The 24369-nt window shown below is 41.0% G+C and overlaps 1 protein-coding gene across 3 annotated transcripts in view; it reads left to right on the top strand.

Annotated features, from left to right (window-relative positions):
• The window catches only part of LOC142586225 (ATP-dependent RNA helicase DDX55), a 35114-nt gene that overhangs the window by 799 nt on the left and 9946 nt on the right, over positions 1-24369 (top strand). For 2 of the 3 annotated variants that reach the window (XM_075697477.1, XM_075697486.1), the window contains exons 2-13: positions 6201-6338; positions 8303-8457; positions 8540-8633; positions 9116-9171; positions 13617-13806; positions 13875-13999; positions 15024-15113; positions 15206-15298; positions 17896-18010; positions 20051-20130; positions 20230-20318; positions 20394-20520. In XM_075697477.1, coding sequence (XP_075553592.1) covers positions 6201-6338; positions 8303-8457; positions 8540-8633; positions 9116-9171; positions 13617-13806; positions 13875-13999; positions 15024-15113; positions 15206-15298; positions 17896-18010; positions 20051-20130; positions 20230-20318; positions 20394-20520 — 1352 coding nt within the window. Of the gene's footprint in view, positions 1-5088; positions 5134-6200; positions 6339-8302; positions 8458-8539; positions 8634-9115; positions 9172-13616; positions 13807-13874; positions 14000-15023; positions 15114-15205; positions 15299-17895; positions 18011-20050; positions 20131-20229; positions 20319-20393; positions 20521-24369 lie in introns of those variants that run through there. The other variant, XM_075697480.1, reaches the window with a different exon arrangement.

The following is a 24369-nucleotide window of genomic DNA, read 5'->3' as shown; positions in this document are numbered from 1 at the left end:
CACAGTGTCTTCCATATTTGGCCGGTGGACATTAAAAAATTCCTGTCCACGAACTACTCGTCTAATTGAGAGCAAACATCGCTCACAGGGGAGCATATTGTAGTCTAAGTTGTTTGAGATGTATTTAAACGTCGGTACTTGCCTGCATTTTGTAGAATGAAGCAGAAACTGCTTTCGGCTACGAAGCACAGATTTTGTAAGCGAAAGCAGAGCTGCTGGATGGATGGAGGAAAGGTAGGAGCGCCCCCTTTGAAACGTGGGGATGGCAGTTGCCACCATGCTCAGCTTTTTATTTTTGTTTAACTGTGTTGTAAGTTATTAAAATTCGCCATTTTCTTTAAATATGTCTTCCTACACTTTTAACCTTGTGTCACCTCTCTGCTTTTGAGCAACCAATCCTCCAATCACTTTTTGCTAATTTCCACCGCATATTACATGACTATTGTTATCTCTGAACCCTAGGGCCTCAGGAAGCGTTACTGTGCCCGCATCAACATCAGGATGGATACCATCACATTTTAGTATGAGGTGTTTTATTGTTTCTACGGATTTACCACACACAGTATACATGTGCCTTCTTCTTTGTTAAATTTCTTTTTATAACTCCACGTTCTAAGGCATCCTGACCTAGCTTCAAAGAGTAGGGCATTGCCTCTTGAGTTATCATAAAACTCTGCCAGTATTGATATAGTTCAACACTATGCTTCTTTTCCATTGAATTTACCCTCTTTTTACCTTCCGTGTTTTTTTACCTGTCGTTTAATGCTCTGTCTTTCTCCGTCCTCATGTCTGGCATACTTACTGGTTAGCTTCCTAGTTCTTTTCCACCATTGTGAGTCAGCGCTCTCTCTGTATAGGTATCTAAATACCTTAGCTGCCCACCTGTTATTGTTGAATTTCCTCAGGCATTTTTCGTATGGATTTTACTCTGAGCTTCCCGTGCTTCGAACGATGCCCAGCCCATATCCCCCTGTACTGCTTCGTTTGTGGTTTTCCTGTGGGTACCTAGTGCTAATCTTCCAACAGCTCTCTGATTTACTTCTAGTCTCGACTAAACTTCTGCCCTTAAGCACAGGATCGCATTCCCGAAAGTAAGCCCCAGCACCATTACTCCCTTCTAAATGCCTCTCAGTAAGACATACCTGTTGTACCCCCACAATGCCCTATGTTTCATTATCCTGGCATCTCTTCGCCCTTTTGCTATGAGAGACTTTCGTGCTTTTCCGTGTACCTCTGCCCTTTGTTTATCCATACCCCGAGATATTTGTATTCAGCCACTCGGTGTATTTCATGGCCTTGTATTGTAAGCTCCTGATCAGTTGTATCATTGCAAAACATCCCACCAGACTTAGCTGCACTAAAACTGAAACCTAGACTGTCTCCTTCGTCTGCACACTAATTAACCATAGTTTGCAAATCTTCCTGGCTATCTGCTAGCAGTACAATACCGTCCGCATACATTAAACCCGGTAGTCATTGCTCAACAACCTTTCTGCCTAATCTGTACTACAGATTATACCCTAGATTGCTTCCTTGTAGCCTTCTTTCCATACTTATATAAAGCATGTACAGCAGTGGCGATAGAGGACAACCTTACCTTAATCCTTTATGTACCTCAACAGTTGTCGTACTCTTAATTCCTTCCCATGTTATTTCAAATTTATTTTCTCGATATATTTCCTGTAGAAAATCAGTTAGCTCATGACCGATACCTTCATCTTTTAATATGTTTCACAGGAGTTCCCTGTTCATGTTGTCGTATGCACTGCTGATGTCCAGGAAGGCTAAATACAGAGGTCTATTTTCTGCCTTAGCCATTTCTATGCACTGGGTAAGCACGAACAGGCTATCATCTAAGCGCCTACCACTTCTGAACCCGTTCTGAAGTTCCCTGAGTATTTTATTACTTTCTACCCATGACTGCATTTTTAATTTCGCCGCCTGCATTGCCAGCCTATATATAACTGATGTTATCGTAATTGATCGGAAGGATTTTATGTTCGTCTTATCGCCTTTCCCTTTATAAATCAGATTCATTTTACCCTCTTTCCAGCTATGCGGAATTTGCTTATTTGTTATGACTGCCTCCAATGCTTTTATCAGCGTTTCCTTGCTTCTTGGGCCAAGTTCATTAATTAAGTTGATTGGAATTTCGTCTATCCCTGCGGACGTGCATTTTGGAACAATTGCTTCCACCTTTTTCCAGTTACGATTGGTCAGTTCTAAGCTGTTTTCTATTGTGCTATCCTGTGTTGCTCCCTCATTTGGGGCAATTACCCTGTCGTCTTTCCTAAATGACTCAGCTATAACTGAACCAATGTAGTTCACAGCGTCATCTCCCTCTAAACAATTTCCCTCGGCATCATGAATCTGTTCCTGCTTTCTGTGATTCGCTTTACCCAGCCAGCTTATATAGTTCCAGAATTTTCTTGACCCCCCTTTAGTTGCATCGCGAACTTCAGCCAGCCAACGATCAGAGGACTGCTGTATTTAGCCTAGACGAGGACCTGCACTTGTTGCTTCTTTTGTCGATAAGATTCCTATTTTTGGCCTATTTCCTCTTCAGATAACTGCGCCCTCTTTGCTTCTCTGTGTTCCCATGATGCCAACCGTCGTTGTTCAATGGCCTCCCTAATTTCCTTACTCCACCAAGTTCGTGGCTTCCTCTTTCCTCTCCTGCTGATCTGACAGGTTGCGCCATCTGGCGGACGGCGACGAAAACAATTCGGCAGGGGGGGGGGGGGGCAGTGGTAGGATAGAAGTGCACTTGCTTCCAAGATGCAGCAGTTACAGTTTGTCTGCCCGTCGAAATGAATATCGCAAAAAAGAGTGGCAGACGAACTGCATCTGCTGCACCCTCAAAGCAAGCGCACTTCTCTCCTATCCCCCCCCGAGCCGAGAAGTTTTCTTCGCTGTCCGCCAGATGGCGCAACCTGCCGGATCGGCAGCTTGGCTCCCGTCTGCAAAATCTGTGCTCGTAACCAAAAGCAGTTTCTGCTTCATTCTACAAAATTCAGGCAAATACCGATGTTTAAATACATCTCAAACAACTTAGACTACAATATGCTACCCAGTGAGCGATATTTGCTCCCGATTAGATGAGTAGTTTGAGGACAGGAATTTTTTTAAAATCCACCGGCCAAATACGGAAGACGCTGTGTGTGTGTGCTTGCCACTGCAACAAAAGGTACAGTTAGAAACGATGAAATAGGTGCCGTAAGTGTGCGATCCAAAAATGCAGTGTTTGAACTGACAAACTGCTGCCATCTATGTTGTGTAACATGAAAACCGGGTTAACGTGGCTGAAAATGTTTTGACATATGTGTAGTAAAACAAGAAAGCGAAATTACCGGCTGCTAAGCATGAGGTCATGGTTTCGAATCCCGGCCATGGCGGCTGCATTTAAATGGGGCCGAAATGTGAAAACATCCATGGTGCTTAGATTTATGGCGTATTTGGCAAATCGCACAGGTATGCACCAGGCCGCCCTGGTGCTATGATGATTGGATGAAAAGGCGCACGAGGACACCCCGGCATGCACCAGTGTGATTTATTGAAAATGACATTAGGTGCACGTTGAAGAACTCCAGGTGGTCCAAATTATTCCTGAGTCCCCCCACTACGACATGCCTCATAATCAGATCGTGGTTTTGGCATGTAAAACCCCATGATTTAATTTTTTAATTTTAGCAAAATAACTGCGGATTTCAAATGCTTGCACTGCAGCCGTCTATTTAGTATAAGAAAAACTAAGTGGACGAGCTGAGCTCGTCCTAATAAGCAAAATTAACCAAAATCACATTGACGTGCTGAGCTCGTCCAAAACACTTAAGAGTTCAATATTATTTTCTAGGTTTAAAAAGCAGCTAAAGTGTTTCTCTTTAAACGAGACATACTAACTGAATATTGAATTGAGGTAAACTATAGTCAGTCAGTTGGGGCTGCCAAGGCTGGAGCATGCTGGGGGGGATGTTCGCATAGAAGATCTGCTGCTTGTTGATGTTATACACTTCCTGCACCCACATGCTTCAGCGAACCCATGACTTGTTCGGGTCCCTTTGATGTCCCTCAGGCGCTGTCAAAGGGCTAATTCACCCTGGCGACTTGAGTGGGTTGTGCGACCAATTTGGACTAGCAATTGAAAAGGGACTTAAGGTGACCAATGTTCACACCAGCCAGTCAGCACACCGAAATGCCTCACGATATGCCATTCATATTTGCTCCCAATGCTATCGCCACTTGAAATAAGTGTCAGTGTATACAGACATCCTATTCCTGAGCACCTGCATCGAATCATTGAGCAGTTTTGCGACTGAAAAATTGAGCTGCAAGCGACTGGCCCATTATAATAGCTTTTTGAAAAAAGTGACATTTTGCAACCATTTTTGACCAACTTGGTCATGCGGCCGCTGTCAGTCACCGGTGTGAATGAGTCTAAAGTACACTTGGTGCATGTGCAAAGTCTCACTTCTTCACCTTCCATTCACTTCACTTCACCGCAATACACCTTACATGCTTCACCACATAACACAACTATACTGCAGTGAAGCCATTTTAGAACCCATAAAGACCCGTGCTGTTCTTCTAAGGTAGCACATTGCTGACTTTCCTTCTTTGAAAAGCTAAACCAGTATGAATGACGTTGCACATTTTTTTAACGCGATAGCGTTGAGGGTCCCACGTCGCAGGAAATCCGGCGACGAACGCCCTTCGGTAAAAAAAAATTTCGGACCACCCATACCCAGGCCCTCCATGTGGTGCAACGAAATTACTGAACCAATCGAATTGCTCACGCTAAAATACGTAGAAAAACCTTAAAGTATGGCTACACACAACCTACAGACATGATAGCGTCGAATTGTAATTTGAATATACGAGAAAACATAATTCTGTTACGTGAAAACTCAAACAAACCCCTTTTCCAGCATTTCTACCATTCATAGACTGGCCACGGCACCTGCCATTTGTGCATGCCAGCGCGCGAATCTCTCGGAAGCCACGGAACGGCGGGTCCGTTTCCTTGAAACACTTCCAGATGGCACTCACCTCTGCCGCATCGCGACCCACGCGAGAGGCCGGCTTTCTACCAGAAAGCCTGCCTTCATGCATAGCGTTCGCCGCGAGCGTTTCCCGGTAAACATTACGATTACATATGCTGCAGTTGCCGGGAAGCGTGAGAAGCAGTCAGGGACCTTTGAATGCTATCGCATTCCACTCTTAAAGGTGAAGTTTAATTAAGCATCCTCCAAATTTTTAGAAAAAAGCACTATTAGCATTCTAATATGTGACAGACAGAAGTAAAAAGCAACTCTGTGCCATTTGACATGCCTCAAGGTTCACGGAATATTTTGAAAATGCTAGGAGCAAGTGGCATCTTGTGTACAAGATACCACTGTCGTGCAGAAACATTGCATTCAACAGATAGGAGGCTGTTTGAACCGCAGGCTAAGGGAACAAACGTACACTTGAGACCTCGTTAATGCCCCGGGAAACACACTGCCCTGGGCAGTGTGGTTAATGCCCCGGGCAGCACACTGTGGCAGATGCAAATCTAAGCCCACCTTCGCCAACACTTCAGTTTTATGAAGATCATGGATAAAAACAAATATAAAAATTTTGGAAGCATTTGCCATGTTATCTGGAACCGTAGACAAGAGTGTCAGCGCTCCTTCTATCAGCTTGACATGGAAAGAAATGGATTGTCTGAGTGGAAATTGAAGGAAAAGTAATGTGGTCCACGTTTATGACTTTATGGCTGCCTTTTCATTCTTTCTCTTTTCTTGCACGATGCGTTTCCATTAAAATGACAATTGATAGTTTGCACTTCACCTGTTTAGTCTCATTCTTCTGTATTTGTCCTCGTATGTGTTTTGTTATGCTAGCACAATAATCTGGAACTTCACCAACAGCATTGTTGCCTTTTAGGTATTGATCTAGTGGGAGAAGCATGCTTCTTTAGTTTTCTAACCATTCCCCTTTATTGAAGTGGTGGTGCATTTGCATTGTAATATTGTATTAAGGCAGAAATTCGTGGTTTGTTTTATTTTTGTGCAAATGAGAGAAATAACCTGTTGTTAAACTACCTTAGCTATTCTCAATGCAGGGATCTTGTGAAATATGATATTACAAAATTATTTTTATGTATTAACAGCATGTGACTGCAGAGTCATTCTAGCTTGTTGATCTTTCTATCTATGCAGGTGACAACAATACCACTTTTTTTGTCAAATAAGGATGTTGCTGTGGAAGCAGTGACAGGCAGCGGGAAAACACTGGCCTTTTTAATACCCCTATTGGAGATTCTGCTTAAGAGAGGTGAACCACTCACAAAATATGCGGTGAGTCAGAGATGTACGTCACTGCACAAATTTGAAAACTGGTAGTGACATAATGCAGATGTGTTTTCTTTGATGTGTGGAAAGTGATCTCAAGATCAATGCAAGTGTTAGCAATAAGATTGCTGCACATGCACTGCAGTAGCCGCACATGGCGAAATCATGCATTTATGACCTTAACAATAATGCATGTGGTTGTCACGAGGTACTGCTGCAAGTATCTAAGGCTATTTATGACTTTTGTGGAGTTCTTTACTCGTTCAGGACCCCAAAAACTTGGTGAAAGCAGTTGCTTGCTTCAACACTAGCAGTGCTAAAGCAACTTATGCTCAGGAACTAAGTCTTGGCCTTCTTGGTGGCAGTTTTGTTGAAGTCGGATCAAAATTAAACCTATGAAGTTCGTTAACTGACTTCACTGGTTGAAGTAGGTGTGCTTTGCTTGAATGTAACCGCGAGATTGGTTTGCTCACAGTGAACGTAGCTTACCTAAATTTAAAGGTGACCTGCTAGAGCACTTCAGTCCTTCCACACTGTTTTGTTTACTTTTTGGTTCCAGTTGCATGTGCCCATGTTGGTTGCATCAGGGGCAAGGGAATTATTGGTGCAAGTTGATCACTGTTTTATTATTTTATAAGAGCACAATATTTATGTGTAATTAAATTGAATCTGCAAACTTTGTATTGACAAGCTGTTGTTAGTTACAATATGAAATAAATCTTGTACTGAGTCACACCCATTATAAGTGTTGCTTGAATAGTCTTTTGCGGGATCAAATCCTGGCCGCAATGATTGCATTTCGATGGGGGTGAAATGCAAAAATGTCCATGTATTGTGTAATAAGTGCATGTCAAAGAACCCCAGATGGTGATGATTATCTGAAGTCCCTCACTACTGTGTGGCTCATAATCAGATTGTAATTTTAGCATGTAAAGGCTCAGAATTTTCTTTTTAGTGGCACGAGCATCGAGTGACACTATTTTTTTCTTGCACAGCACTTCAGGTTCACCTCCTGAGACAACTGGGGAGGAAATTCAAAATAAATCAGAAAAAGAAAAAAAAACTTTGGTATCGGCCCACGTATAGGGAGTGCCTAATGCCTACTTTACCTCTGCTGCGGGTCAGCTCAGTATTGTACTATCTTCGGGATCGGCCCACATATGGGGAATACTTAATGCCTGCTTCACCTCCGCCATGGTTGATTTACAGGTTACAAGTTGAGTTACTGAAGCATCTGGAATAATTAGAAATCACTGAGACAACCTGGGACAAAATTTAAAATAAATCAGAAAAAATTAATACAGTACTAAATTCATATGTTTCATTATAGATATCAGAGCATAAGTTTAGTTACAAGTTGAGTTACTTAAGTGTCTGTAATAATTAGAATTAATTTGAAATTACTGATTACTGCACAACCAAAGCACAGAATCGTAGACTTCAGAGACCCGCCACGTGAGCACAACTTTGGTGAAATTCCTGGAAACCCGGAAGTAGAAAGCGGAAGTAATGACGTCACACACAAGAAGGTGGCATGATATTGAACTGGCTGATTAATGGAAAACATTTGCCTCCAAGTTCAGTTTGTGCGTTATGTTCGCCTAAAGTCCACCTAAAGAGCACCAACGCCGAGGTGCAAGTGCCACTAAGAGACAACTAAGTCAAAGGTTAGGGTTGCCTACCATTTTTTCTTTTGCATTATTAGGACCTGTATCACCTGCTTTTTCTGATCACTTTGTTGCATCTGTTTCTCCATAATTGAACTAATATGTGCTCATTACTGGCAATGTAAATTGCCATTTAGAAAGTCACTAGTCAAATTGTTCGGAAGTCATTTTGCTGTGCATATGTTTCAAAACAAGTAGATTATACTTTATGCCTAAACATATATTTGATGGGCAGATGGCACTAAAGAACTTTTCAGCTTAATTTTTATCACTCTTCCATCTCTGTGTATTTTTTTCCCTCAGGTTGGTGCTATTATTATCTCTCCCACAAGAGAGCTTGCTACACAAATTTACCATGTCCTCGAACACTTCCTTCAGTTTTTGCCACAGTTCACAGGGCAGCTTCTTACAGGAGGCTATAATCCCATAAATGATGTGAAGACTTTCAAGGAAAAAGGGTAATAACCTCTTCATCATTCTTACAATATTGAGAACCTCAGATCTGTTGACCTTATTGTGTGTAATTGGTTATTTTTTCAGAGCTAATATCATAGTGGCGACACCAGGACGTATGGTGGACATGTTTGAACGAAAAGATGAAAGCTTCAGCTTTGCGGCTTGTGTAAAACCTCTGGTACTGGAAATTTCTGTGCCTTCGAGCTGGATTTCTCACAATAAGTCAGCATGTTCTATTTGTAAATGTAAGGTGGAAGAAGCATGATCACGCTTCTCTGCTGCAAGTACGCCAGTGAGCACTATGAAAGGGAGAACCCCAATTTTCATTTAGGAGGTCAAAGCGTCTTAACATCTATGGTGAACAAAATTGTTGCACAACACTTTCAACGTGTTCAACATGTTCAACATGCGAGCTGCTACGGTCACGTTCACATGTCATGTTTCATTCCACACATTGGCGGTAATCATTGTTTGTTGGTCTTTCCCTTCATATTGCAATTGGGGCGTACTTCTCAAGTATGACATTTCTTGTAGTTCACTAATGCATCTTCATTTTTGTTATTACTTTTGCCACTGCTGCTCTCAACAAAAACTGTCCAGGAGAAGTGAAGTGGCTGACAAATGGTTTTCATTATTACATCTTTTGTGTTCCCGTTGCAGGAAGTGCTCGTGTTGGATGAAGCAGACCGCCTGTTGGACATGGGATTTGAAAAAAGGTATATCCATTTTTTTTGTGCTATTCAACCCCCTCTTTTTATTCTTTTTTTGTCAATTCCAGGCAATGGATAGGTAATGATGCATGTTTGGGATATTCCACTCCTGTGATTCTTAAGAGGAAGCTTTAGCTCGGGCCCCACTCCGACGCGGCCTATTCAAATACATGTAAAATGCAAAAACTTTTTGATGAGATAACCCCTGGAGCGATTTTAATGAAATTTATTGCATTTGAAAGAGAAAGTTAAATTCTAGTGACTGTTGGAAGCGGAATTTCGATTTAGGGCTTGAATTTTCTTAAAACGACTTTCAAATATTAGACAGTTTTAAAAAAATAGAAGCACGAGGTTTACAAATTCATAGCTTTGCATCAAGAACTGATATCGCGGTTATGTAAATGGCATCAATTAGATCATTCAAAGCGGACAAATTCAATATCTCATTTTACATGTTACGTGAATTTGTTACGTTCGTTACAAGGGTTTTGCAAAAGTTCTATTTCCCTATTATTAAATTTTTTTATATTCCTGTGTAACATATAAATTTTGTCCGCTTTAGATGTACTATTAGATTCGATTCACAGAATTGTATTATTATTCGCTGTTATTGAGTTAGAGTTGTAAACATAATAGTTTCGTTTTCTGAAAATTTTTGATTTTGTAACTCGAAAATTCGAAACCAACAGTCACTATATTTTAAGTTTTTCTTTTAACTGCTACAAACCTGGTCAAATTTGGTGCAGTGGTTGCCGAGAAAAACGAATGCTCCTTTTACATGTATTTAGATAGGAGCACCCAAGCTAAAGCTTCCTCTTAACAGAGAATACTAAGTTCACTTGGGCTTTCTATACATTGCATGCAAGTTTCACTGTTTACTCTGAATAGAATGCACACATGCAGCTGCTACAGTCAATGTTTAACCCTTGGTGTTAATAGAGTTAAACCTCAACATAACGAAGTCGGTAAAATTGACAATTTGCTTCTTTGCATTGAAATTTCATTGTATTGAAATTCGACCTTTTTGCAAGTACAGTCGCCAATCGGTTTTTCTTACACAGAAAGGAGCCGCAGAGCTTTCTGAATTATCGGACAATCGAAAAAAGCAAATTTGAATGCCAAAACAATTCATTTTGATAAATTTGTGAGTCGGTGCCGAATGATATGGTTTCATGCCACGTACGTCGACAATATCTTCACTTCGGCGGTACGAATTATGTGAAGCTAGCCACGCTTTCGCGTGCACTTCACCCTCAAGGCTGATAGCGTCGCCTGCACTTCCCTTCTCGCTGCCAGTGCTTTTCCTGATAGCGTCGCCTGCACTGGGACGACGCTATCAGGAAAAGCGCTGGCAGCGGGGAGGGAATGCTTCGTCTGCCTCTCGCTCCAACGAGTCACCTATCTAGATTACGCAACCTCCAATACTAAATGTGCGGGAAGACAGCTTACATGGTGCGTCGCCATCTCGGCGCGCCCACTCTTTGCACACACGGCAGATTACCTCTAAAGCAGAGTTTGCGGCTACGCATGTGCTCAGCAACGCTTACAGCCATGTACAGTCACGGCCGAGACGCACGCCAGAAGTCAACATGCACATCAACTTACCCCCATTCCACCCCCTCGTGCGCGCTTGATCGTGTTACTGCTAGCTCGCTCCCCTCCCTCTTTCCCTTTGCTTGCACAGGAAGGTGTCACTCGTGAAGCCACCATCTTTCTTGTCTCACCCATGCACACTTTCACTCGCACCTAAAGCACACAGTGTGCAGGGCTTTATAGGACCTTATCGCACTTGGACTTTATACGGAATATGTTGCGGCTCCATTTCGGCAGTCGCTCTTGTTGAGCAGTGCACGGTTTAAAAAGTGCATTTGCAAGCAGCCACTTGTAACTCAATCATTTGACCATCTGCGTCAGCGGAAGTTTCCATTTATGTCTCGGCATCTCTTTGCGGTGGCAGTGAAATTTAGTTATATTGAAATTGCGTACAAACACAATTTGTTATATATTGAGATTCTAAATACGTGTTTTATAGACAAGAGGTTATGAAAAGTTAAATACTTGAATACTTGAAAAGTTAATTACTATTGATGTTCGTTATATCGAGGTCTGTAGTTAGCTGTGGCATGGTCTTTAAGAAATGGGGGTCATTTTCAAGCCATGACCTGAGAAAGTACCTCTACTCTGCGTGTTAGCATCTTGCTGGGTTAATGCACTAAAGTGCATTAGGACAATAACAGTGCTGACATTGACTTGTGATGTGCACAACACGATGTGTTCGACATTTTGACAGAATTGCCTGCCTGGTTGGGATAATCAATTTTGAAGTCAGTAATGTTTCCAGGCAAAAGGGGAATTATATTAAATTCAACGCTTCAGAAGCCAACTCAGCTCATTCCTCAGTGGTTATGCATTGGATGGTGGCAGTCTGCAGCTTTATAGATCTTGATAATAGAGGGAAACTATGCAAAGTGATCCATCTTCATTTATTCATAGGCATAGAATATTTCATCTCTTGCCAGCAAAAATTGCTGACTCTTAAAGTTTATTATTTGTTATCCATCCAGGCAGGATATCGCTTCTCAGCCTTTTGCCTAAAATCAAAGTCCAGGCACAAACTAACAAAATGCATCACATGTAACCAAGCAATGGTTCTCAAATATTTAAACTTCGCAGCTACCTTGACGCATTCGCAGGTCATTTGAGGGCTTCTGTTCAGTACATTATATACAGGCTTGTTATATGACAGGTTGTTATATGAGCTTGTCTACTCAAAGAGGCGCATCAATTGTTGCCTTGAATCTTTCAAAGTGAGAGTTCAGGAAATAAAGGGATTTCCTTATCTCCTGAGGCGGACATTACTTGCAAAATAATTTTATGCATAATAGACTAATTAAGTTTTAACTAATTATCTTATGGCCCAAATTGCAATTTACAAATTCTAGCCATGTAGTTCGCAAGCTGGATCCACTTGGAATGAATTCTCAAGGTGACACCAGTGAACTTTCCGGAGAAATGCACTGGCGTCCCAGTTACTTTCTTAACAAAACTTAGTTTTATGCATTCAAGCACAAAAGTAAGTGGAATGCAAAGGCATTTGGCTGCAAAGTTCAGGAATTAATATCTCGAAACTGGTGTCTTCACGAGAATTCGTTCCAAGTGAATCTGCTTTGCGAACTCCCTAGCTAGGATTTGTAAATTGCAATGTGGGCCATAAGGTAATTAGCTTAAAAGCTAATTTGAATTTTTGCTAATTAGTCGATCATGCATTATATATATATATATATATATATATATATATATATTTGCAAGTAGTGTCTGCCGCTTCGAGTAGACCACTTCATGATCTAGAATTGTGCTATCTGCCACAGGCAACCTTTAAGAATTTTTGAAAGTGTTTGCTTAAACACCCTCTATACTTCATGCAATATATTAAAGTAACCCTCACTAGTCCATCAGAGATTTACTTAAACACAAACATTTAAGCATCTTCCAGAAAGCATTCTATAGCAATTTTTAAAAGGTGCTTGTTAATGCCGTAGAGGAATTTAAAAACTAGGAGTCAGCATGACGTAACTGGCATCAATAAGCCAACATTTTCTGACGCTGCTCCTCCTTCATTCTTTCTCTCTTCAGAGCCATTTGGCACACTACAAGTTTTGAGAACAGGGCCTGTATATGGTTGCCAGACCTTTCACTGTAATGTTTCAATGTACTGCTCTCTACCACTCTTGACTCAGCTCTCTGTACTTTTTGCATTGCATGAATTAGCTAGAAATTACTGCTTGCCTACATATGGTGAAGGCTGTTTACTCATCCTTCTAATTTTTTTGTGACTAGGCTTCAAAATTGTCACATGATGCTCTCTCCAACCTTTTTTTTTCTTCCTCCATGTGTTCACAAAGTTTGACAATGGCGCATTGTGCCACATTTGGTAACCACTATTTCTACTGTTGCCCTCACATTATTTATGTATAAATTTCAGAAATAGGAGACATTGGTCTGTATTGCTTCCAGTGGCGTTACCCTCTTGCGCAAAAGTAGTAGACCTCCCTGGTTTTTACATCAATTTTTGCATCAGCTGGCAAATATGTTTCTGCTTTAGGATGTTTCTCAAGCAAATGAATATGCCTTGAACAAGAATTTGCACTAACTGGTCCACAAAGTGATGCCCTATTGTGGTTTGAAATATGTAGGGGAGTCTATTGCCTTTACAAGTGCCTGTTAAAATCAAGTTATTCATTTTATTTACATGTTGCCTATACTGTTTTGTATTATTATTTATCTCAAGGACATACTGAAGAGCCAAACTTCAACAGGATGAAATAGGAATTTATACTTAAGCATGCAATAGCTGAATAATTTGCCAAGACATTTGCAGGTGCATTTTTTTCCCTCTGTGTGCATGCTTTTTCTTTTTTTAAATCTGCAAATGTGTTCCTCTTTGTCCACAGCATCAACACCATCTTGTCATTCTTACCCAAACAGAGAAGAACAGGCTTGTTCTCAGCTACCCAAACAAAGGAAGTAGAAGATCTCATTCGTGCTGGCCTTCGAAACCCTGTCAGTGTTACAGTGAAGGAAAAACCCACTGAATGTGGCCGTACACAACGCACTCCTGCACTGCTGAAAAATTTTTACATTGTAAGGCACCTTTGCCAAAAATGAAAAAATACTGCAAGCTGCAGATAGTGTCTTTGTTTCTGTTCCAGCTTTGTGAGGCAGACCAAAAGCTCAGCACTTTGGTGGCGTTTCTGAAAAGCCATTCAGGTGGAAAACACATGGTCTTCTTCAGCACATGTGCCTGTGTTGAGTATTTTTCTGCCATTCTTGTACAGTAAGTTCTGCTCTATTGTTTAGGCAGGGGAAAGTATTTACATAAAAAATTGCTGTTTGCATTTTTTTGTGTTATGTTTGTTTCACACCATACTTGCTCCTCAGAAGGTCAAACTTTTTTCATCATGCAGTTTCTAAAGCATTTTGAAATGTGCCATATCAAGCTTAGGCATAATTAATTCCTGCCTAAATTCATCATTAATATATACTTTGTACTGAAGAAATCCACCCAGCTTAGTGGCAGGGTAGTTCTGCTCCTGAGCAATAATGTTGCCTGTTTAATTCTCAATCATGGCAGCTAGATTCAGATGGGTGTGGCATAGATAAGTGCTTCTATGTTAAGCTTAAAATGGAGGTTAAAGAACCCTAAGTTCTGAAAATTAATCTTGCCTGCCGTGGTAAATTAGGGGCTATGGTATGTGCTGCTAAGAATGAGGTCATTGGTTCGACTCCTGGCCACAATGGCTGTATTTTGATGGGGGTGGAGTGCAAAAATGCTCATGTACTGTGCTTTGAGGTGCACAATGAAGAACCTCAAGTGATCAAAATTAAATCAGAGCCCTCCACTATGTCTATCCCTCATAAGCCAGTGTGCAGTTTTAAAATGCAAGGCCCCATAACTTGTTTACTTTTGAAAATTAATCTGGAGGCCTCCATCATGCAGTCACTCATAGCCACTGTGTTGCATTGTGATATCAAACTCCATCAATTCTTCAATTTCCAGGAAATGTCTTAAGGCATTTTGTTTAACCCTAACATTAATACTCCGTAACCACGTTAATGAGTATGCGACAAACAGAAGGCGAGAGAGATCATTTTGGAAATGTGTGTTTTATAAATAATATAAAAGAACTGTGCCATTAAAACTTATGGCAAAAGAACTTGTTTATTCATGTTAGAGAACATGGCACAGAAGTAATTGTTATTACTCTAGTTTCATTAGAGTGCTTTGTTCTTGCTTTCCTCAGAGTCAACAATGTCTTTTAGAACTGTTTTTCGCAAGCTTGGTTTTGTTTCCTCCACAGGCTACTGAAAAACATGACTATTATCAACATTCATGGCAAGATGAAAAAGAAAAGACAAAAGGTCTTCAACAGATTCATGAAAATGGACAAGTAAATAATGTACTTCTTATGCACTCCATTCACTTAACAGTTCAAAAAATTGAAGCATCTTTTGAATTCATCTTCTCCGTCACTATTTACAGAGGTGTGCTTGTCTGCACAGATGTTATGGCAAGAGGAGTTGACATTCCAGATGTCCAGTGGGTTGTCCAGTATGATGCTCCAAAATCATCCAGGTAGTTCTTACAATTTTTTGTGCACTACATGTGTCGCAGGCCCACGCTGGTGCATGTTGTAAAAAGGGGCTGAAGTTCTGGAAATAGAGCTGTTTCTTTGTTCTAAGCTGGTTGAATGGATGGTTGTTACTTATTCTGAACCACGTTTCAGAAAGCTGGAACTGCACATTTAGTATTGCTGTATTCAAGTGTTATGCATGTTGCTTGTTGCTTATTTTGCTTTTCTGAAGGGAAAACATAGGCTTAAGGATCACATCTGTCTAAAAAAAGGTTTCATTTCTGACGTTTATTTGCACAGTTATGCTCTTCGATTCTGCTTTCACATCTAAAGGAACCAAAGGAAACATTAAAGTGTAGACGTCAGTGAACATGCATTTAATGCTGTCACAGTGGTACTAGAGTCATTTTTTTAGGCAAAAGCCCAAAGTGGCTCGTTGCATGCCTTGCAGAAAAAAACAGCGTCTAGTTGAGTAGTAGTACAAAAAAAAGCCATGTGACCTCCGAGTGAGCGGCGGGTGGAGAGGGGAATGAGCGGTGCGCACAGACAGAAAAGCAGGTGTTGCGTCGCTGATGTCACGTGGCAGCGGTTGTGGCGACAGTCGACTGCAACGCGTGAGAGAGACAGCGATGAGGGATGCTCATCCAGGGCCTAGCAGATTGCGCGGTAGGCCTTGGAAGTGCGCCATGACCCCGAGGATGCTCACCAAGTGAGAAACAAGGTGCGATGTGCGAAGCAGCGGGAGCAAGGCGTTCAACTGCGAGTGCTGCTTTCCCCTGCTGGGAGGATTCAGCGTAATTGTTTTCAGCTTGTGTTACATATATGTAAGTGTTACATATGTAACGCTTACTGGTGACAAGCATGCTGCACCTTTAGGTAGTGCATTAAGCGCTCGCATGTGTTGTTGAGGACGTCAACCTAAAACGCCTCACGTGTACTTCACACTGTGGCTCGTTATGTCTTGCAAGAAGTCTGACCCCTCCAATCGTATTTCTTAAAGCATTACCAAATGTGAAGCAGGCTTTCACCTTCGTGTGTTGCAGGAGGGTAACATGCTGTCAAACTTTTTTTCCTGCTTTAAATTTAAAAAAGAAAAAGAAAATTACATTGTGAGCACTGGCTATCACAGCAGTTCCTTGGATCTTGCAGAACAAATGCACTTTCAAATTTTATGTTCCAGATTAAAACAAAAGAAAGTGCATTTTCTGGCTTTTCATGCTCTCTGTGCAGTGTTTTGCATAGTTCAAATTGTCACTACATGACAAAATATTGCACCTGTAGCTTTCAAAGCTGATAGGGTTCAATTTGTCTACACATGTTGGCAGTATCATGGCCAACAGTTTTTGAAAAACATCTTTCTGTGGGCCATTCTCAAGACACAAAATAAGCTGTTGTATTATAATCTATAAAATAAAAAAATTGCATGTGAAAAAGTGTGCAAAGAAAATGCATATATGCTGCATGCTGCATTGCCACATAAAGCCTAAAATTTAAAAACACATGGATACAAATGACAATTTTCAGAGTAGCAAGCGAAACTGTTATTGCCTGAAGCCTTATAATTCTAGTGTCTCTAATAAGAAAAAATAGGAATCTGGAGGTGCATGTCTTCCTGAATGTAGAGCCAGGCAAGCGGGTGTATGCTATTAAGTAAAAGAGCATGACTATGCATCTGTCCATGAAAAGTATGGCTAGGGTTCAGCATTTTCACTTTAAACCAACAAAAGTAGGCTAATATTTTTTTTTCCGGAGTTCGGTTCTATGGAAAGGGTTCGTGAGAGCAAATTTACCAGAAATCTAAGACAGCGATTGGCGCACAGCTATCAGCCTACATACACTCTGATGTAAGGACCCTGGCAAGGTCACATGTCAGCTTGTGGCCAAAGCAATCTTTACTGTCTTTTTGTGTGCATCTATTTTGCCTGCCGCTGTGATGAAATTTTATGAAAATGAGAAGCCGGAGGTCTGTATTCCTGTTTGTGGCGAGTGCAGGAGTGGGGATTAGCAGAGAGGTCGAGGGAGCCTTAGCCTCAGCTCTTGCAGTATTTGTGCCAGAGCCACTACGGTGCGTGAACTGAGCAAGTTTACTGATGGTAACATGAGGTCGTATCTACCGCATTCTTAAAAAAATTTCTGTATTTCATTGGAGCTCTCTAGTGTCTGCCCACATAATGTTACAAATAAGATCTCCTTCTATTGTTTGAATATCAAATGCATTCATTCATAATTCCTGCATTGTCACGTGACATTATTGCTAGACTGCTTCTCGAAACATTGATATCCTGTGCACTAAATGCAACTTCAGTATTGAAGAATAGGATCTGCAGTCTACAGCACATTTCGTCAACAAAATTTGTGAACGAAATATTCACCGACAAAAGCCAATAAGCTCGACACAAGAAGTTATCCACCAAAAAAAAGCTGGTGAAAGCTCATCTGTAAAAACATAATCACCCAAGAAACTGAATTTTCAGGTGGAAATAAATACCAAAAAAGTGTGCTGAATTCTGAAAAAATCAAAGCCAAAAATGATGAACCCTAAGTATGGCCAATAACTTGTCTTGTGTTATTACTCAAATGTTTTTTTCTTTTGCTTCAGCTCATTTATTCATCGCTGTGGAAGGACTGCGAGAATGGGCAATGAAGGCAACGCAGTGCTTCTGCTGATGCCCAGTGAGGACGCCTACATCAAGTTCCTGGAGCTGAATCAGAAAGTAAGTTGCTGTTTTTTGAGCTTTAAAATTAAGACTGCATTTAAACTGAAACGTTCTTGGTATTTGTAGTTCTTTACACCCTTGTATGTGGACACGTCCAGCATGTAAGCCCATTTTACAATGATAGCTGTATGTGGGACATTTAACAAAGTTTACATACATGTAAATGTATGTGAGTTGTCGGTAGGTATTGAAATGACGTACCATTGGGATGTGTTGATTCAACATGTGAAATAAAACGGTATGTCATTACTACTCTCTCCTCCTGCTAGTTTCTTCTACCTATAAAAATGGAATATATATGGAATGAGGGATATAAATGGAATGAGAATTACAAAGAGAATATTCGTCGGTATTGAGGGTTACTGTCTGTGTGTTGAACATGCTCACTATACTTTGTTTTGTACTTCAACAATGTGGAAGCTTAACAAAAAGAATGTTTTGTGGGCGGATGTTTGGTCACCCAACTCTGAATCAAAAGGCCGTGATTCTGAAACCATATCTAGATAATTTTTTTTTTTTAACATGTTATTTTTTGTTTTTATGGGTAGTTGAACCCACTTATAACAATACCGGTTTTTACCAATAAAGTAGAACCTGGTTGATACAATCCCGTTATGTATGATTTCCCGGCGCCAACATTCACTATCGAGAACACACAAAATTACTCAGTAGAGTTACGCATATTTTTTTACGGGTTCATTTGTTCCCTAAAACACAATCTTTCAACAACAACATTTAGTACAACAGCAAACTCGTTTGGAATTGTACAAAAAAAGAAAAAAAGAAAAAGCATCAAGTATGACTTGTTCATTGATTTCTATTTGCTTTCCCATACCAGCCGGCCAATTATAGATAGCGTTGTGCCCTTTGTGTCCTCTGCCTTATATTACTATGTTGCTTCAAATAAAGAATCACTTGATAGTAAGCGCATTGTCCTGGCCATTTATCGCACATCCTGTCATGTGTGCTGTTTTGCCATAATGTATGTAAACCAACAAGCCGAGCTAAGAACCCTTGTACCTATGCATGCAACTATTTGCGTAGATAGCATTTCTTTTATCAAAATTACCGATACTTTAACTTCAGAAGCATGGGGGCGAAATGCGAAAACACCCGTGTGCTTAGATTTAGGTGCACGTTAAAGAACCCCAGGTGGTCAAAATTTCCGGAGTCCTCCACTACGGCGTGCCTCATAATCAGAAAGTGGTTTTGGCACGTAAAACCCCAAATATTATTATTATTAACTTCAGAAGACATTTATCATCTGGCAACAGCGTTGCAGCAACGCAAGAATGTAAAAAATTGCCCATTCCGTTTAAGGAGAGAAAGAAGGAGAGTGTGCCTATTACATTAGGCTCTCCTGTATTATCAACATACCTTTTTTTCTCACAGAGTGCTCTGTCTTAAAGGGTACGTTTATAGCAGTGAGATCACCCTTAAGTTTCCCGAAAGCCTCTGAAGTCTGCATGTAACACGTCCAAGTGCTTCCGTGCTTTTCTAAGCCATGCACTAAAGTACTTTTTAAGCACATCTTAGGACACAACCACTTTGTCGCAGTCCATAGTAATGGCTGCAATGAAGAGAGGGGGCAGAGGTTACAAAATCTTTACATGTCTCTGTCCCTATATTTTTCTCTACACCGTGTATTTTTAGTGTTTGGATTGCGTTTATGAACCAGTGACCACTTACAGCCTTCACATGTCTTGCTCGCTGTAAAAGCTCTGTACATTATAGTTTGCAGTCACTTCCATAAACCTGCTCCGAAAGTCTATTTTGTTGCTCCGAAATGGCATGGGGCATTAGCATCACTGTTCACATCATTATGGATTTAGAGCACCATTTCATTTTTTATAGCACTGACAACCTGATTACTTTATCAACAGAAATTTTAGGAAAATGTGCACATGTAGAATTGACATATAAGTTACTTGAAGATGTAGCCAACTACAAGAAATTGCAGAAGTGAATTTTCATAAGTGATGAATGCCCAGTGACATTTTTTTCTCAATCTCTTTTTGTTGCCTTTTGGCCTAATAGGTTACACTGGAAAAGATGGATCCCCCACCAGTGATAAATGAGGTTACATCGAGAGTGAAAAAAATGGCAACGAAAGACAGGCAAGTTGAAAGCTAAAGCTAATTAGTTTTAGTACTTGTGCATTGAGCAAATTCATTCTGAACTGTAGTAAAAGATTAACATGTTCATTACTCTCCTAGGGCAGTTTACGAGAAGGGAATGCGTGCCTTTGTTTCGTATATTCAGGCATACAGCAAGCATGAATGTTATCTTCTATTCAGGATAAAAGGTTTGTTTAAAACGTACATAATGTTTACTCTATGCCTATGCACTGCATCACTGCCTTTGTTTGACATTTTTCCAGACCTTGACTTCGCTAAAGTAGCGGAAGGCTTTGCTCTACTGAAAATGCCATACATGCCCGAGCTCAGAGGAAAGAAGATTCAAGGTTTTGAAGCTTGCAGTATTGATGTAAAGTCTATTCCCTACAAGTAAGTCTTATTGATTTTCTTGCTGAGGTTGGTCATATTGAGTGTTGAATTCTTTTCTGAACAATAAAATTTGCCCATCACCTATTTAATACCATGCTGGCCAAGGTGTTTGATGAATACAGCAGATACAGTTTTAGCAATGCCATTTGTATCTCAACAAGTGTTCAACACAAGAACATCTACTTCCATTGTGCAGCAGTTAATGCAGTTTTACTCCTCCCCCACCTCCCTTTTTTTTGTCCTTAAGAGCATAGATTAAAAAAATCCTTACATGTCTCTGTGTCCCTACATTTTTCTCTACACAGTGTATTTTTGTAAAAGGCTGTTTACTTGTTTTTTTCCTCCAACTGGACTAATCCAATCTGAGTGATTATTAGTGTAATGCACTCACTGCCTTAAAGGGACACTAAAGGCAAATATTAAGTCAAGCTAAAGTGAGAGATTAGTGCTCCAGAGTCTCTAAAGCGTCAATATTATCACGAACAGAGCCTTAATAATCGAGAAATTGCGGTAAATGCAGGAAATGATTAGAGACTCCCCCAGGACATTCAAGCACTTGCCTGATGACGAAAGCACTCCTCAGTTAAATTTTATCACTAGTACTCAACCACTCGTTGCAAAAAACATCCTTGTATTGTATTATAAGACGAGATAAAATGCTACTTGTCCAGTTCTATTTCATTTTTAGAGAAAAGAACTCATTGAAATTATTCTTGACAATGACGCAGGTGGTCAAAAGGTTTCATTTTTGCTCAACTCTGCACCACTCATGCTTTCGCGTTTCAGTAGTTTCGTTATCGCGCAGTGCTGCACTGGTTTTGCTGGCTCGCAAAATTCGCACCAACTGCAAGTAGCAGAGAATTCAACTTCCATGTGATGTCGTGGTATGTCCAAACAGTCTATGCCACTTGACAAAAAGCAGCTGCAGTGGCAAATCCACCGCTCTGTCTTGGCTCGATACCACCGTCTGTTGGGCGCCGTTTTACTCACCGACAACAGCAAAAGGTGGTAAAGACGTATGCAACGTCACCACTCCCCCGGTTGGGTGGCGGGAGATTTGAATTTTGAAAAAGGTATTCGGACCGTTCAGGTGCAGTTTTCCCATAAACTAAGTCTTTTCTTGACACGAAACAAGTGTTGCGAGGTTTCTGGAATGGTATTTAAACAGTCCACATCGACTTGGGGTTTGCCTTTAGTGTCCTTTAACAAACCCTAACAAAGCATGCCCTACTAACGAATCATATGTGCTTTGGTTGTTGAACATGACACTAGATTTTGCAGTCGGGTATAAGTTAGACATTAGGCAATGTGTATGCAACATGACAAACATGGCAGCATGACAAAGCATTTACAGGAAGTTCTCGGAGATTTGGAGTGATTGACAGTGGACGAACAAGGGATTTCTCACGCTGAAGCCGGCATTTTGACGAGGCTTGTCTTCATTAAAATGTTGCTGCCAACGTTGAACCATTGACTCCAGCCTGAGACTTACCTTGTTCACCTACAGTCAATTACTTTGGTTGTGTTCCTCTTTCACCTTGCTTTACACCCGTGATAGTGTTTGCAGAACAAGCTGCTAAAAGGCGAAGATGGATGTGACGGATTATAAAAAATGGGCTGTTTTGACTGAAGCGAAGCATTGAAAGTTATACATTCGAAACCCGCAATAAGAAAATCCTGTGACAACGAAATATTTTCGTGTCACCGACGAGCGCCCATAGAATTCAATGCATTTCATACCTCTCGACAACAAAATGTCGCTGTACCACAATCCCACATTAACGAAATTTGCCGGAACGTAACCCCGCATATCACCTACTCGCGCAAGGCTAGAAGGCTCCAAAATGTGTGCAAATGCGATTGCTTTGCACTAAAATTCTGTAAAATTTGCAAATGCTAAAGCCCAGTGTACTATATCAAGCACACCAAACTATGAATGTGTATTCCGTTCTTTGAAGTAAAGCTGCAGATTTGACCGTTTGTTTATAACACTCTTAACAAATATGTACTAAATGCTGTAAGAAGCACAACACAAATATATAGAACAGGTAAGCAGAAATAAATGAAATTCAAGTACAGTCAAACCTCATAAATTCGGGCTCGTCCTCTGGTCCCGGCAGGTGTACGCATTATTTAATGCAATGAAAGTCTCGTTAATTCAGACATATTTGGCTGCACATCAGTTAATTCGGACAACTCTTGGAGCTTGGCGAGCACAGAGAACCGCAAATGTGCAATGCAAAAAAGCAAAAACGGCGTTTACCAAAGCGAAGCGTCGGAGTTCGCATCGCCACAGTCATCAGCAGAAATTGTGCATGAATGACAGCAACGCCAGAAAATATTGTGTCTATTTGTGTGTTTAAAGCCTTTCTTCTTGCATTTACCGCTGCGTTTAGCACTGCATTGGCCGCATGCCTTCACGGCTGCGTAGTTGCCATACCTAATCGGGTCTATAGCGACCGCAGTTTTGTCCGCAGTGGTCGTGGCAAACAGTAGTTTCGTTTTGACATACCTTCAGAACCTCAAGATCGCCATGCATGATTGAGTCGATAGCGGCCACGGTTTCGTTCACAGCAGTTGCGGCAAACAGTAGTTCTGTTTTTACTCAGTGCGAAGCTGTTGAGGATGAACAGCACAGTCTACATCGCGATATGCGGCAACCTGGTGACAGTGGCAAGAAAATAATCTGGATATGCGCGCCGTGGCCACGCTGTGAAGAAAGTCGCGAGGCGCTAATCAGTCACTATATGAGAATCGCAGCTTTCATACTGCTTTTGTGCAAAATAGAAACAGGATTTGCTGATTCATTCAGTAAATAAAAGCTTGTTGACGTAGTATGCATTTGCTTATTGTTTTCTTGATACCCTCGATAATTCGACATTCGGTTAATTAGGACATTCTTTTCGGTCCTGCGAAATCCGAATTAAACGAGGTTTTACTTACTCATCTCAGTTCGTCGTGAGTCCGCAGTTTTGCTGGAATTGGCACGAAATTATTACACGTTTGAAACAGTAGATTCTACCTCGTGGATGAATGGATGGATGTTATGAACGTCCCCTTTGGAACGGGGCGGTGGGTTGCACCACCAAGCTCTTGCTATTATACTGCCTAATGTCCTACCTAAGTTAAACAATAAAAAAAAATAAACACTATAAACTCCCAAACCCAAGTTTTCTGATCCCCTATTGCTAAGTGTGCTTTTGTACGTCTCCATTTTTTGTCGTTTCCCTACTTTTCGTCCACCAATCCTCCAATCGCCTTTTACTAATGCCTATTGCGGACATGTTTACTTTTCCACTGCCCTGCTGAACCCAAGGGCTTCAAGGAGGCCAGTGGTGCCTAAATCATCCGCTGGGTAGACGTCTTCACATTCTAATAAAACATGCTCCATAGTTTCCTTAGCTTTACCGCAGCAAGCACATGCTTCTTCTTCCTTCTTATATCTTGCTTTATACGTGCGTGTTCTAAGGCATCCCGATCTCGCTTCAAAAAGTAATGAGCTTCCCTTTGAGTTATCATAAATTGTTTCTTTCCTGATTTTGTTTTTTCCTCTTGAGTAGTTACCCATGGCAGGTTTCCTTTCCATTGCCGCCACCTATGAGATTATTTCAGCCTCTCTGACTTTTCGCTTGACCGTCTTTGTTGCCGTGTTGCCCACCCTACAGGCCACATACTTGCTAATAAGCTTCCTAGTTCTTTCCCTCCATGTTAGGGTGTGTGTGTGCCCTCTGGGTGTAAGAAACGGAAATAGCCAAAAGGAAATATTCAGCTGTTCAAGAGGTAGGGATGCAAAGCCAAGTGTACTAGTTCTAGTACAGTAGGCGCTAATGGGCTAATGTCATTTTCTGT

The sequence above is a fragment of the Dermacentor variabilis genome, chromosome 1 (genome assembly GCF_050947875.1).
Source record: "Dermacentor variabilis isolate Ectoservices chromosome 1, ASM5094787v1, whole genome shotgun sequence".
In the NCBI taxonomy this organism is placed as follows: Eukaryota; Metazoa; Arthropoda; class Arachnida; order Ixodida; family Ixodidae; genus Dermacentor; species Dermacentor variabilis.
Note: the sequence above shows the minus strand (reverse complement) of the source record. Positions and strands in the feature narration are given on the sequence as shown.